The sequence below is a fragment of the Sander vitreus genome, chromosome 4, assembly GCF_031162955.1.
Source record: "Sander vitreus isolate 19-12246 chromosome 4, sanVit1, whole genome shotgun sequence".
Classification (NCBI taxonomy): Eukaryota; Metazoa; Chordata; class Actinopteri; order Perciformes; family Percidae; genus Sander; species Sander vitreus.
Genome location: NC_135858.1, coordinates 19,964,646 through 19,981,099, shown reverse-complemented (window position 1 = coordinate 19,981,099; position 16,454 = coordinate 19,964,646). Strand labels below are relative to the sequence as shown.

The following is a 16,454-nucleotide window of genomic DNA, read 5'->3' as shown; positions in this document are numbered from 1 at the left end:
AAGATCCGTATTTTGCCGTAATCCAATGACACGGAAAAAAAGTAATCCACAGCGATCAGTAGATCCACAAACAGAGTCACGGTGCATCCAGCAAGGCGTCACATTCTAGCCTGGTCCTACCAGACTCTCGTACATTTCATTTGTACAGAGAGTCTGGCTACTCTCCATTGAAAAGTGTTAACTTCCTTGAAGGCGGGTACTCTGTTGAAGTTTAAAACTATTGGATTTGCCCAGAGCCACTCTGGATCTGCCATAACCAAATCGCTAACGTTTGGTCGTGACGTATGTCATACGCATGTGCAACAAGAGGGGAGACCGACAACAACTATCAGCTTATATTTAGCATTAGCATCGCTAGCATTAGCCTTAGCCAACTCCTTCACCACTAACGGAGCGAGCTGGAAAAATCTAACTTTTCCCGAACCCCGTGGGGAGGAGGGCCACAACATCATGGCCACCAACACAACTCAGCAAAGATTGTTCTTGCTCGGGCTTTAACTTCTGGATATTCGGCAGCGTTGCCACAACGGACCGAATGGCTTCACTCGCATCTTTCTAGTGCACGTCCTCAACGTCATCGTTCTCAGCCACTCCCTCTGTTCGCTGATTGGACGTACAAATATTTGACCGGGGAAAACCTAAGAATATACCGCAAACCCAGACGGAGTACTGAAGGGAAATGAAAATTGAGCCGAAGTAAGTAGGAGGGTGGCGCCAGGCTAGTCACATTCACCAGCCAGCTCCAAACAGGTGAACGAGGCCTCTCTACTTCGCCGTTTAAACAAAGTGGAATAAACATATACGTAAATCCAAATCTACACAAAACCCGCAATCAATTAGTAAGCTGACATCACATTTATATACATGGCATTTAGGAAACCTTTATTGCAAGGTTGGCACGGCAAGATGTCCAGATAGTGCAACAGTAAGTTTTGTTTTTTTGCGTCCGGCTGCTCCCATCGTCAGCCAGGTAATATTTTCTTTTACTAAAGCAGTATATGAAATCAGATTTTGTTTTAGTTGTTTTGTGTTATTTAAGATATTTATAAAATATCTGGTCATGCCAGACGTAATTATTACTCATTTTTTTTAAACAATGCAATTACCCGTTTCAGACACCAGGGGGGCAGTGCTCCTCCTGCTCCCCCAGCAAACTCCGCGTATGCGGTCAGACCCATCTGCTAGGGGTAATAAAAGAATAAAAAAGACCCTGGGTGACCCTCCCCTATTTTCCTCCGGTGGTCCATTCCATGAATACCGAACGGTCCCTAAGTAGAATAAGATTTAGTATACTTAAACAGTCAATCATCCGTGAAAGACATTTTACCTCTGATGCAATGAGCTCCAAGCCGCGGCACTGCCTGTCCTTCTCCTTTAGCAGCAGATCCCACATCTCAGGGTCGTCCTGAGCCAGGCTTTCCTGGCCCGTCCACGGACGATCTTCATCCACTGTATGGTTGGCAGCGTGGGACTGCTGGCCACGTACACCGAGACGAACTGAGGCTCGCTGGCACAGTGGCTATGAGCAGAAGAAAAGTTGCAGTGTTGGAGGGTATGATGAGGGAGAGGAAAAAATGATCTTTTAGTTTTTGTACAGATATAGTTATCCTAAACAGATTTTCTAATACTGGATCATTGCACTAAAATGGATCTCGTGAGAACTGACATTAGTTGCCATGGTTTGGGCAGATTTTATTTTTCATCCTACAGATTTAGCTATTTAACAAAAATCTTACTACTGCACTGCAATTTGCCATAGCTTTGATACAAGTACAGTGAAAGAATAGGACTACAGTATGTGTTGCAGCTGCAAGATTTTTGATTTGATTTTAGCAAGCGAAAAAAATATTAAATGTGGGTGTGTAGAAGAAGAAAAACATTAATACATGCATTTTGGAGTTATATTATCTATGAAGATTAAACTATGTGGGGCTTCACTCGTAAAGAGGGACCAGAATGTAATGAAGAGACAGGTTACATGGAGCATTATTTTTCTACAGAATACATTTGATCATTTCACATATTTTGTCCTATACAAAAAAAATGTCAAGTCCCCTCCTCTGTTCCTCATGCACTCTAATTTGTAGCCCAGAATAATTAGAAGCTGGTGTATTTGCACGATATCAATAATCAGCATGGTTGTTCAATTATGCCTCTATCAGCACTTCTACAAACTGAGGGACTGACTTTTACAGCCTCAGTGTACCAAAGGAGGCATATAGAGAACAGATTCAGCACTTCCTGCTTATCTAATCTTGATTGGGGGATGGCGAGTTCTACTGCTGCAATGCGTGATCATGCGAGTGTGCGAGTCCATACAATTCTCACTGTCTCAGTCTCTTTTTAAGTTAAACATGAATCCTACACTGGCTTAAATCTTGGTACTTCTATGCACTATGCCTTCCCTTTATAATCCCCAATCAACAGGGAGGGCACTGTGTGGGAGAACCCTCAGAAAATAGAAGATAAAAATCCCTGACTGGTTGATTGCATTCGGAACAAATGGACTCTCTCCCATCATTTAATCAACAATATGATGATGACTCTGTGTTGAGATCAATCCCACCACTGCCAACCTATAGTTATAATCTGTACAGGTGTGCTGGGCTATGAGGGACAACCCCCTTTAATAGCACCATTAAAAAGTAATTAACACAATGCTCAGGACTCGTTAAGGGCACCCATATGAAGAATAAAAATAAAAAAAACAATTTATGCCTTTTCCAAGTGGTGTAAAAATGTTGTGTAGTCTTTATTGCACTGTAAATCTAGCAAAGAACCGAACTCTGTAGCTTTTCACACATTTTAGGATAAAAATTCAAGAACGTTAATGTTGGGCAGAAATAGTTTTCATAGTTTCATAATTAAACATCCTTTGTAAAATAAAAAATGTTAATAAGAGCACTTCATCCTGAGGAACAGCTTGCAGATAGTTTATCTACTCCATCGCTGTTAGGCTCCGCTCTACTCCACCTCTTCATCTGCTCCCCAGGGTGGCAGAGGGGGCAGTGGGGACACACCAGGGGAGCCAACTGGCACATTAATGGCTGATTTCCAACAGTCTCTACTTTGGCCTTTTGTCACCGATGGCAGTGTTGGTGGTGAAAAAAAGAGCTCTGGAAGAGCTTAGAGCCTGGGGAGACAGGTCGGGCTGCCTCTGAGGACAAGTTTCTCGCTGAAAAAAATCACATGGGTCATTAAATCTTGACGGGAACTGTCCTTCGCTGTCTGCACTTTTGCTGGGACACACCAAGGCCAAGGAAAGCAGTGGCAGAAAAACCCAACACAAGCCATGGTTATAGCACTACGGACGACTGCCAAAAAGACAGGAGTGCCTCTCCCTCCCCCTCACCGCTGTTTTGCTTTTCCCACCCTCGTCCTGTACCTGTCTTGTCACCTAACGCTGCTAAGCACACTCCGCCAAGTAGCACTCATGGGGCGTTTTTATTAGTTCACCTTGTCATCTATATCACTTCTATTGCATCCAAACAGGCCAGCACTGGCCTTAAACAAACCACACAGGTCAGACCCTGTGGTCTGCCTCTGTGCTTTCCTGCCTCATTTCCCATCCCTGATCATTACGGGAGATTAATTAATAAACACAAGATAAACCGATCCAAGAAAAGTGAGAGCCAAGATACAAGCACCCAATGTGTCACAGTGGGACTATTTTTAGGCGACAGATGATGGTGTTGTTTGAAGGTGAACTTGATGAAAACTGTGCTGTAAGAAACAGGGCGGGATAGGCCACATCAACCTGGGCGCCAAGCATGAGAGGGATTACATTACACAAATAAAAATTGATTGACTGAGATAATGGCAGAGTCACAGATGCACTGCATGACAATGATAAGGTAACTGTTGGCAGTTAAACCGTTCCTGTCAAACATCTGTGCCCAAAGACCAATGGTGGAGAAGAAAAAGGGAGGAAGAAAATCATTTCATTAATCAAAGTTCTGTGATATTTCTGCCCATTTCCTGAAGCAGCTCCTGAGGCGAGTCAATTTTACAGATGACTACTGTCCATCAGTGGCTATACCAAACAACAATCAGCCAGGTAACAGAAGCAAAACAGACGGGACAAGAGAGGAGAAACTGTGAAGAAAAAAGAAGTGTCAACAAGGCAGCAGCATCCGTCAGTCTGACACATAGTTGGCTCTTTCCCTGTCACTAACTAATAGCAGGGCTGTCCGTTACAAATTGCCCTGTGATTTAGTCTAGATAACACTAGACTGAAAAATTTGGATGGGGTGAAGAGGCATGAAGGGACGGAGGCTGAGTCCAGGGAAACTCCACTCTATTCGGGTCAAAGGGGTTTTCAGGGTGACAATCAGAGGCTTAAGCGATGCCGCCAACAAAGCCAATCTTCAGGAGGTGTAGGCAGTGAAACGATTCACTTAGGCTGTAATCTTTCCACAAGACTTCTTGTGGTGATAGTGATGATAGTGAAAGAGTTCTACACTGGGCTTCTTGGTGCCTCAGAGTCTAGATACATGCTGTGGATTGTACTGTTGGCATCGTCGCGGTGCCCCTGTGCCAACAACCCTCTCATTGTCCAGTCCTGTCAAGGCCACAGTTCGCGAAATCAAAAAGAGAAATACTTAACAGGGTTTTCCTGCACTGTAAAATCTTGTTCAGGCCACCCAAATATGGCTAAATCAGTCATAAAATATCCTTTATTTTCATATCACCAGTAACAAGAGAGTAAATCAGTTAATGTTGGTTTTCAATTTACAGTAAATCTAAAGAAAATGGAAAGGGCTGTCTGGCAGGTGTAGCAAACTTGACTAAACTTGGGCTGTTGCAACTACCGATTATCATTATCAATTAATCTGCCGATTATTTTATTAGTTAATTTATAATTTTGTCTATAAAATGTCATGTCATAAACTAGTGCAAAATGCCTGGTATAATTTCCCATGGCCAAATGTGACCTTTTCCCATAGTTAAATATTCGATTTACGAAGATATGATGAATTATTTTATTTCGGTTAACATACATGAAAGAAACAATTTCCCACAATTTGCCACCATAGCCGAAAAAGGAATAGGCTGAAGCCAAGGCTTATTTTTGACTATCCTATAACCCCCATAGAATCGCCCAGAAATCCAATATGAAAAGCAATATGAAAAGCAGCACATCCTCACATTTAAGAAGCCTGAACCAGCATGTGTTTGGCATTGTTTTAAGTAAAATGATGGTTTATTTAATGCAGTTATCCTTTGAAAAAGACTTGTGTAGTTTTTGTATTCATAAAGATGAAAGCAAACAAAAGCAAAAAGGCTTAAAACACGCATGAGGTACTTGCACTAGCGTGAGGTATCCCCGAGACACTGACCGATGTTTATTTGTTTGATGTGTGTTTTACATGAGTTTTTAAAAAAGTAATTGTGTGCACATCCCACCTTCTGGCAGGTGCAGGACAATGAGAAATACTAAAGTGAAAAAAAATGTAATGTCCGCAGTTTATCTGTGTTTTTTGCCTCCAACGGCTCCTTCCAGGCAGCGCTGCCTGGAAGGAACTAGGATTAGGCACTGGTTACGGTTAGGGTTAAGGTTAGGTGCCTTGGAGGCAGCGGTCGCAGCGCTGCCTGGAAGGAGCAGTTGGGGGCAAAAAACACCATCGAGCATGTCCGCAACACTGCCTTAAGCTCCCATATTTAATAAAAAGGCAACGTTTCAACCCTGCTGGGTCTTCTTCAGGCAAATGGTGGACACATTTGGTAAAGGGATATATGTAGGCCTTACAATCAGCTGAGCCACCATGTGACTTCAGTTAGTTTGATTAGGTCTAGAAAGCCTAATTGCCCCACTCATGACTCAATTAAGAGAACACTTTCATACAGGTTTTTAAACAGACTTATACATCTCAAAAGAGGGCTGTTAAAATTCACTATCCCCAAAGAAGTACATAACATTGCTATCCACAAAAAAAAGAAAGAAAACAAAAAGGAAAAACAATCAGTGGGAGGAACCGTTCCATATATACAAGCTAGGGCTGTCAATTTGTTATTTTATTTAATATTCGAATAATATTCGAATATTAAATGCTCAAATTCATCCTGTTATTAATATTTACGATATTACACAGGCTTATGGATCGCCAATGCCACTATCAGCATGTGGTTGTTGTTACACATTCTGTCCACTAGAGGGACACTAACATTACAAAAAAACTTTTGAAAACAGGTGATCGCTTTCTTATTAACAATAAAACAGCGGGACAAAATGAATGACTTTAATTTGTCAACTTTAATGTACCTTGGCTCAAGCTCGTGAATAAAATATTTAAATCCAGACCCCTGCGTGATGTCGATCGGTCTCATCTCTTTACATTTGAACCGTGTAAGTTTGTCCGTTATCGCCTGGCAGACAGCTGGTAAGCCCCGTGATGAGGAGAGAGGCAGAAAAAAAAAGTCATTCTTGCCCGTTTTTAGCGGCAATTCCTCGGACAGATCGCCTAGCTTGTCAGGGTGTAACGTTGTCAGGTGTGCCCTCAGGTCGCTCTCCGCCATTTTTGATAGTATTGTGATGATGATGATACCGCGTGGATGTATGTATTAAGGGAACGTGTACGATTCAAAAACTTTAATGTTCATCAGACTAAACAAAAGCATTTAATTTTCACATGCGTGTAGGCCAAGGCGACGAGAAAGGCAAGATTGCATATAAAACATTTAAAAAATTCACAAAAAAGCAATATTCGAATAGTAATTTTAGCATTCGAATAGTATTGATTTTTTTAATATTCTAATTATATTTGAATTTCGGAATTCGTTCCAACAGCCCTAATACAAGCATTTCAGAAACATTACCCCAAACCTTCATAAAACCTGCTGCAATATAGTGAGCACACAGAAACAGGCAATTTCTTACAATTTTTTTTTTTTTATAAGAATGGTTTTATATCAAATTCTTCATTAACACCATGGGGAGACATTGTATTTAAATAATGAATCCAGAAAGCTTCCCGTTGGAGAAGCTTTTTGTCATGATCTCCCCCTCTAGGTGGTTTGTTGACCCGCTCCACCCCGATGTATCTAATCATCAGGCTGCAGACTTGACAAAAAGATTCCTCAATAGAGATTATAAACAAGACTGGGTTGATTCGGCCAAAAAATGCTTTGCTCAGACAACACAAGAGGAAAAAATTGTAAGAAATTGTCTGTTTCTTTGTACTCACTATATTGCAGCAGGTTTTATGAAGGTTTGGGGTAATGTTTCTGAAATGTTTCTGTAATGCTTGTATATATGGAACTGTTCCTCCCACTGATTGTTTTTCCTTTTTGTTTCCTCTCTTTTTTTGTGGATAGCAATGTTATGTACTTCTTTGCGGATAGTGAATTTTAACAGCCCTCTTTTGAGATGTATAAGTCTGTTAAAAACCTGTATGAAAGTGTTCTCTTAATTGAGTCATGAGTGGGGCTATTAGGCTTTCTAGACCTAATCAAACTAACTGAAGTCACATGGTGGCTCAGCTGATTGTAAGGCCTACATATATCCCTTTACCAAATGTGTCTACCATTTGCCTGAAGAAGAACCCAGCAGGGTCGAAACGTTGCCTTTTTATTAAATATGGGAGCTTAAAGCAGTGTTGCGGACATTACATTTTTTTCCACTTTGTTTTACATGAGTAACACTTGATTTTTTTAGGGAAGTGGCAGTCATCTTTAATGGAATAAGAGTAGCTCCAAGCAACTTATAAACATTGCTGATGAAAAACAATATTGATGAAGCCATGAAACCGGGCAGAAACATATGTGCTCCTGTTAAAAGAATAAAACTAAATTCAAAGAGCTAAAGAATAATTAAGCTGGGACAGTGTTAGTCTTTGTTAAAATCTGATGAATATAAAAGCATTATTGGAATTGTAGTGGTTTTGGTGTGGGAGGTGATGAAGCCAGACAGGCTGTGTTTAGGGTGTCACTGCAAACTATTTCTGAGCCAATTTTAAAAAAAGGTTAAGAAACAAACAAAAAAAACAGGGACAATGCACACTAATAATACATATGAAAATGTAAAATGTACCAAAATTAGCCAAAACGCTATTTTACATCTGCTGTTCCTGGACAGATCGTACAATGTCACACATACACCCAAATCTCTAATCTTTCAGCACACAGCACGGAAACATATGAATACTTTTAGTATGGAACTTGACATCATGTAATGACTGGACCGGAGGCATCACAGTATGTATGCAATCACTGTTAATTACACATTTGTCATATTGTGTAAGTTACTCTGAATTGTGACTGTACGCAACATAACCAAAGATTCACACTGTACTAGGTAAATTGTCTGAGGGAAATTTCATGGATAAAAAAAATGCAACTTTCCAAATCAACCCAACATTGTAAATTGATCGAGTTTCTTGGTTACATCACAGGCAAGTTGACTTACCTACCTGTCTAGTTGTAGCAGGCCTAGATTTAGGTCATACCAGTAAAACATTATCAAGCAGTAGCAGAAGACTAACAAACAGCAACAAGAAATAACTGCACAAGGACTGAAGTCTCTCTCTCACATACACAGATCATGTGAGGACACTGCATGCCCAAACCAAAAAGAAATTAAAATCTTGTGAGTCCTTTGGAAACTCAATGAAGATACACACTTAACCAATTACCACCAACAGAAAAAGCATGCAAGCATGTGAATCAGTCAGTTTAATAGGTAACTTCAAAACACACCGACAGTGACTTATAAAACTAGGTCTGAATACATGCCACAAGATTTTGGCACAAAGTTGCCATAGCCTAGTTGTTTCTGAGAAACTACATGAAATTCACACCATCTCAAAATGGGTCATTTCATAAAGTTCAAAATTAGGATATTAATAGCCCTCAACCAACTTTTTTTTCCAACACCTCTGTCGCACCAATGTCTCAACTAATCAAACAACTTGTTTGAATAAAAAAGCTGTCACATTACAAAACTTTATCTCTTAAATTAGATCACTGGTAGCCTGACAAGCCAGACCCACATCAAGATGTTGGGTCTGGGAACTCACCATTGGCAGGGCTCAATCCGAGGGGCGGGATAAACAAATTCCCTCTGCACTCATAGCCAACCAGAGCAACGCTAGTTGATAGATTAAACTTTTGCCATATCCGGTCAGCAAAACTCCGAACATCTTCCTTTTTTAAGAATGACTTCAGTGCTTAACTCCAAGTCTTCCAGAGTCGCGGCTAAAGCCGATTCGAAAGACTGCTGTTCGCCAGCAGCAGTAGCGATCTTCTTTGTTTTCAAGTAGCAGGGAATTCACGCGGAACCGTCGCAACTCTGCTGTCCTAATGTTAAGCCCGCCCACCGACTCTATACACAATGTGATTGGCCTGACCAGAATTTGGTTTTTCCAGCTCGCAAGCCAACGAAGAGTTGGTAGACTGACCCTGGCTGCAAATTACATTTGCTGCCACTAGGGTGCGTCTAGATTTCTAGGCTAGATCACTGGGCAACTATTAATAACAGGAAGAAGATAATAATAATAATAATAATAATACTAATAAATTACCAGAATAAGATAATCCACTGTACATTGTAACGTAGTCCTGTACTTAAAGCACATCTTTGTGAAGCATATAAAAGGTTAAATTAAAACAGATTAACACTGCACATTAACACATTAAAGTAAAAGGAAATATTTACAACCCTGCAATAAATACATGAAGATTATAATGTTCAGATTTAGTTGGATCTGGTTTAGAGAGGTGTTCTTTTAACTTGATGGTCATTTTGCTAGCTGCTGTTGAATTGTAATGGGTTATACTGAAAGGTGTATCAAATGCTTTTCCCCAACCCATTGGTATGAATGAAAGTAGATTGATTATTAGAGTTTGATCATTAGTTTAAGCTACCTAATAAACTGGCAACTGAGAGTAAAAGGTGAGTGGACCTTTGAGCTTAGATTCACCATATAAATTAATATTAAATCCATATCAGGAAAATTAAGCTTACATTATCCTTGTAGCTACCCTAAAGTAATAAATACTTTCAACATTCAAGAATCTGCTGACAATGCTCAAACAATGACTTGTTTTGACAAAAATACAGCCTTATTAAATCTGTTACATATTATCTCAAAGCAGAAAGTTAATATTTTCTCAGTGCTTCTGCAGTATATATATATATATATATATATATATATATATATATATATATATATATATATATATATAATAATAAAATTAAGTTCCTTTTATTGGTTTATAAAGCTCTTATGGTCATGGTGCTATGCTATATATTTATCAGATTTGCTTTTAGCCTATGAACACTCTAGAACCCTCAGGTCGTCTGGTAGTGGACTTTCAATTATCCCTAGCAGAGCATGTTGATAAGTTTAAAAGCAAACTAAATCCCTAGCTATATTTTTATTTTTTTTGTCTGGCTTTAAATTGAGCTTTATTTATCCATCTATTTGTTTTACTTCTCGGTGTATGTTAGTATCATAGAAATGGTTGGTATGCCAAGTTGGAAATTGTATATATTTCTAATCCTGCCTCTGATGTTTCCTTACTGTAAAATAATTAAATGTATGACCGTTTTCTCAGCTCCTGTTTTTTTGTGTGTGAATGATGTTACTTTTGAGTGTTTTTTTTTTTTTTTTAAATTACAAAGCAACTTATCGCTTTGTGTGGATTCTGTGAAGAACTTTGTGATACATTTCATGTCAACATTTAAATGGCTTTTCATTTCAAATGTAGTAAATGTAACTTTTATTAAATGTAAATAAACAAACACTAAATCAAGACTAAAACCCAAGTTACATAAATGCATAACGAAAACACTAACAGAACATCATTTCCACACTTAAACTAGGACAGGCACCGTTAATAACATAGTCCCACGATCCTTTGCACTGCAGTGCAGAACAGTCAACACAACGGCATCCTGCCGGTCGTTACAATACCTTAACTAAATAGTCTAAGTCAGGTCGTTACATTGAAAGTTTTCGTTGTTGCAGTTGGTGATGAAACAGAGCAGTCGCTGTTGCATCATTAGCTACGTGGACACAGTTGCAGCCATGTAACATGCACTGAATGCTAGCCTGCTAGCTTATCAGCTAACTAACAACCACCAATATGTCAAAAATGCAATATGAACAGGACAGAAATGATAGTTAGCTAGCGGTTAACTGCCGAAAATATTCTTCGACTTGGTGACAATTGCTCAAGCACACGTGTGCAATTTAGTTAAACCCTCACGACTTTAGTAACGTTACCTACGTTAAGCTAGCGTACAGTTTGACCCTACAGATGCGCTAACTCAAACCGTTACGGAATCAATGACACATTAACAGTACTTTATGACACACGTACCCGTGTGAGTTGTCTCAGGGCGAAGGACAGCATGTTTCCAGTTCTCAGGCCAAAGGAAGAAGCGGCAATACCAGGCGACACACCGCTGACAGGCTCCGAATGGGCCGTTTGAAGTTGTTGGCAAAGGCTGGTTACGACAATCCTGCCGAAAGGGTTGATGGGAATTGTAGGCCGTTGTGAGGAAATTACTATCTGTCAATCATATGATTTACTTTAGAGGTGGAAGAAGTAGTCTACTCAGATATTTTACTTAGTTAAGTAAATACCACAGTGTAGAAAATACCTCGTTACAAATAAAAGTCATGCATTCAAAATGTAGTCCTAATTTGTATAAAAATGTACTTAAATTACCAAAAGCAAATAGGCCTACTCATTATGAAGAATGGCCAAATTCAGAATAATGTAGACCTATATTATTTATTTGATTGTCATTCTTGATGCATTAATGTGTACATCACTTTAATGTTGTAGCTGATGAAGTTAGGGCTAATTTAAACTACTTTATATACTGTATGCCCCCCGAGGATCAATAAAGTTATCTTAGCCAATACATCATAATCTAATTCTATCTAGGCTTTACATTTTCAATAAATATGACTGTGACTCTGTTTATCAAGTCTCTGCTTAGACTAGTTTCCAGCGCATGGTGTTTTATGCCGTCTTCCCAACTAATGCTGAGAAAGGCACCACGTCCTCTTGCCCCACAATAGAAATAAGTGGAGTACCTTGGTGACCTTGTGGTTAAGGTGCCAACCATGAACGGCAATGTCCCAGGTTTGACTCCAGCTGGGGACCTTTGTTGCATGTTACCCATCGCTCTCCTCCCCTCATTTCCTGTCTTCACCTACTCTCAACCCACCAATAAGGGCTTTAAAACATACTAAATTAAAACAAAAAATGAATAATCTGGCGGAGACAATTGATTAATTAAAGATTAGAATATTTTGGGGAAGCATGAAACATTTAGCAAAATAGTATTTCCAGGGAAATGTTCTATATCTAACATTTTATTTCTGATTGGTGTAGATATTCTCCCATAAAAGAGGTTACATGTTTTATATGTATCACCATACACTATAATAAATGGACGTTTCAGCTATTGTGTGCTGTCAGTGTCCATAATCTCAGTGAATTTACATGTTGGGGTTTGAAAAAAATCATACGGCACTCACATGTCATCATCACATGTCCAGACTATCCAAAGCAACGTGTGTAAGATACATGGACCTCCCTGGACCTCCATCTCAATATCATTGATCAAAAGCAGAATAGGGTATTGAGTGAAAGTGAGAGTGAGATGAAGATTCAATTAGCACAGAGTGTGTGTTTTCTAATGAAAGTCTGAGTACCATTATCACATCAGAGGTGTCGAGAGCAAAGAACCAACAACTGCACGAAAGAAAGAGAGAAAGAAAGAGTAAGAAAGGAAGAAGAGTGACAGTCTGAGATTGTCACAAGGTGGAGGTGTTCCAGGTGTGTTTGCTTAATTTAATCAAGGAAGAGGTGGGTGAGTAGATTTATGCTTTCAGTTTTAACCTCTATTCTGGATGCATGAATATATATATTAATTTTTTTGGCAATGGTGATGCTATCCTGCTTCATTTTTCCATAATCTTATATTTTTAGCCAAAAGAAAGTTATGATGAAGTAAGAATTATTAGGTAACTAAGATTATAACATCGGCACCAGTGATACAGGAGTCAATAAATTGTGAGGAAGCCACCTGGAGATTTAGGGGCAACTGAAAAATGCTTCCTAAAATATACTTCCTTTGCTTGCACAATCAAACAAACAATTAATCTGTCATATTACCTCCAATACAATATTTTTATTCTCAGCTTCTGGGTAAATGTAATTAAAAAGTCTATCAGATACCTCCCTCAGATTCAATTACTGTATACCAACTCCCTCAAAAAGAGTCAAACATTATCATCATCTTAAGAATGTTTCACGGTTGGTTTTCATGTTAAAATTTAATCCTTCCCTTCAATATGTTTCAGAAAATTAAAAAATACGTATCTTCACAGAAAGCTTGAGCATGAATTCCCAATCAGAGTGAAATGTAACTTAATTCATAATAGCATCCTTTTTGAGATAGATAACATGAATATGCTGTGCCCCGCAAATGTGCTTCTAGCTCTGAACGTAAACCCAGTAAAAGACAGACAGTTTAAGAGATTTTAATGTGCTTATTCATACAGTATATTGTATGCATATCCAGCATAGCATTTCTCATACACATAACTTTCTTATATCCAGGGAAACGTGGAGCTGAGAGGATGATTAACAGTCAGTCTACCATAACATTACGTCCGCCATACAGTGATGGCACAGCACAGCCGCCTCAGAGGCTCCCTTGGTACTCGGAGGGCATAATACTGATTCCAGCTGTTTTCAACCGAATTCTCCAACTGCAAAAAGTAATAACACTGATAAACAAATCTCTAAAAAACAATAAGTGTGCTGAGGTTGAGTACATTATTTACAGAAAAAAAGCTAATAAAACAGAAGTTAACAAATACAAAGTTGGAAAATATTCAGAGAAATCAGCCATATCCTAACCATCCATACCTCTGATTATACTTGATTTAAACCCCCAAGCGGTTTAAGAGGCAAAAAACTCCCCTGCTTCTTCATCGTAATCAATATGACTATGATTTCCATCATTATCATTATATTAATCATTGTCGTCATTAACATTGTCTTTTTTTTTCCCTTTGCAGTTCAGTCTCACTTACTTATCCCAAGTAAGGGTGCTCACTTTGGAAGTTGTAGTCCGGACACACTTTTTGAACCAGCTTGTAATCAATGCTGAAGAAAGAGATGAAGATGCAGATAACCTTGAAGGGCTTGGCACAGAGCCAGGCAGCGTGAGACTGGGTGTGCTCTGTGAAGCAGGTCTGAGAAGGATCGTACAGGCAAGGTTTGGGCTTCTTGGATCTGTTGGTTTTCTCATACTCCACCCGACAGTTAAAGGTCTTTGTCTCTTTAGGGTCGATGGTGGACTGCTGGGTCTCCTGGATCTGGACGTCCTGCTGAGTGTGAGGGTGCAGATGCTGCTGCTGGAGGACCTCAAACTCCACCACTTTGGTCGGCGGCACGATACTGACCGACACGTTCCCCAGGCTGGATGAGTTGTGGCGGAAGTAAACGGTGAACGTCCCATTGATGTGGTCCACAATCTTCCCTGTCACCAACAAGCTGAACTTAAGGGTCTTGACGTTGAAGTAGAAGTCTCCCCAGCCGAAGATCTTCTTGGTCTTCATGGCTGTCTTTAGTGAGGGTTTGCGCTTAGAGCGGTATCCTGTCTGGTCAAGGAGCAGGGACTGGTTCCGGGCTGAGTCGTATGGGTTGAAGTAACTGTAGGTGGGTGGCTTGGATTTCATGGGTGTCTGGTCGATGGAAGTGGAGAAGATACGTGTTTGGTACGGAGGCTTAACAACCCCCCCTGTTGTTCCTCCCACTGTGCCTCCACCCATGCCATATGGAAGAGTCTTCATCACAGACCCCACTGGACCCAGGTCAGAGAACTCCACCTGCTTCTCCAACCCTTGGACCTGAAGAAACGAAAAACAGAGAAGAAGAAAACTTTATTTAAAAGGCCAATAGCTGTTACATTAGAATTTTCACGTATTCTCCAGGAGAAAAAGCATCAGTTGTATTAGTTTAATCGGCACAAACAAAACATACTACGTTTTGTTAAGACTACAGTTAGCCACAACTTCTAAAATACAACTCTAATACTGTAAAAACGAGCTGGCTATAGATTAAAATGGATATTTGACAGCAGCCATGTAGGAAATCAAATTGCAGAATTGGTCAAACTGTAAAACTGCTGACCTAAATCCATCTGAGTGTTCAAAAGCCAGATCGCTGATTGTTTGGGAAATTGATCAGCTGTCGGGACGCAAAATTAACGTCAAACGACAACTGACCTGGCTGGAATTTAGCCCGGTTGGTTACCCGGTTGAGGGTAACCAATTTAGGATTCAAATCTGTCTTAATCCTTACAATGTCTACCCAGCATCAGCCACAATGCAGTAATGGAGCAGTTAAAGGGTTCTGCACCGTGCTCAAAGGCTCTTAACATAAAATAGTGGGCACCATACAGTAGATGGAATACCAGCCCTTTTGGTTGCTGAGGTAGAGCCAGAATATACTGTTCTCAGTACTGGGAGTTGAACCAACAACCTGCAACCTCTTAGCCACGCTGAAGAGGTCAGAGAGGCTGAATTATTCAGGAATTTTACATTACATCCAATCTTGAAACAGTCTGGACAAAATCTAATATTCAGAAAAGATTCCATTATGTCCCATTTCATTTTACACACATTTTCATAATCTGAAGTGTTGTGTAGGTCACTCCTCTGCAGAGATCTTTTTACCTCACATGATTTTTTATTTCCGCGAGCATCCAAGTTGTTAGATGTTGCTATGTTTCATCTCTTGAAATTCAAGAAAACAAAAACATCTATTTTTGTTAACACACTTTAATTTTGTTGTCAGTGTTGCTCCGGAGAGAAAAACAACCCTGCACGTGAAGTAATGGATGTGAGCCTTTGTTAGTTCAGACAGCTTTCTGCCTTTAATCCACAGCCTAGGTGGTTATTTACTGAGCTGATTGACTGGAAATCTTCCCCTGCTCTCTTTCATGTCTCATCAATCACATCACTGCCACGCTCTACATCCGTATATGCATTATATGTACACACTTTAAAACACACACACTGGAGCACACAGACACATTCGCTCGGCGCTGTCATGAAGTGACAGCGAGAAGTATTACAGCTATTCGGAGGGGTTACATGTGCTTCCCCTGAGGATGCATTTGGATAGAGTTTTAAAATGTTGTAGTGGATAAACAAACCAAAAGCATTAATGAAAACAGCATTTCAGAACAAGTATAGGATATTTGTGTCTTCTAATGCAAGGACAGTTTCCCTCTCCCTTCATTCCTATCCAGGGCAGTGGAGCCGACAGGTTTGTGCCAAAGCGCTCCTCATTTTTCATCAATCACTGAACCTAATAATAACTCCATATTGCTATTCACTGAGGCAACAGTGCAGCATTCAATACAGCCCCTAATGTATTCAGTCATTCAATTAATGTAGCTATGTCTGTTGGCCATTTAT

The 16,454-nt window shown here is 39.8% G+C and overlaps 2 protein-coding genes across 2 annotated transcripts in view; both read right to left on the bottom strand.

Moving 5' to 3' along the window:
* shmt2 (serine hydroxymethyltransferase 2 (mitochondrial)) overlaps nt 1-11,459 on the bottom strand; it is a 30,914-nt gene extending 19,455 nt beyond the window's left edge. The window contains exons 1-2 of the mRNA XM_078248930.1: nt 11,323-11,459; nt 1,328-1,519 (exon numbers count right to left, since the gene is read on the bottom strand). Coding sequence (XP_078105056.1) covers nt 1,328-1,519; nt 11,323-11,355 — 225 coding nt within the window. The 5' untranslated portion in view covers nt 11,356-11,459. The remainder of the gene's footprint in view (nt 1-1,327; nt 1,520-11,322) is intronic.
* Nucleotides 11,460-13,497: 2,038 nt separating this feature from the next.
* Nucleotides 13,498-16,454, bottom strand: part of nxph4 (neurexophilin 4) — a 51,061-nt gene continuing 48,104 nt past the window's right edge. The window contains exons 2-3 of the mRNA XM_078247490.1: nt 14,061-14,879; nt 13,498-13,733 (exon numbers count right to left, since the gene is read on the bottom strand). Of these exons, the coding sequence (XP_078103616.1) occupies nt 14,061-14,879 (819 nt within the window). The 3' untranslated portion in view covers nt 13,498-13,733. The remainder of the gene's footprint in view (nt 13,734-14,060; nt 14,880-16,454) is intronic.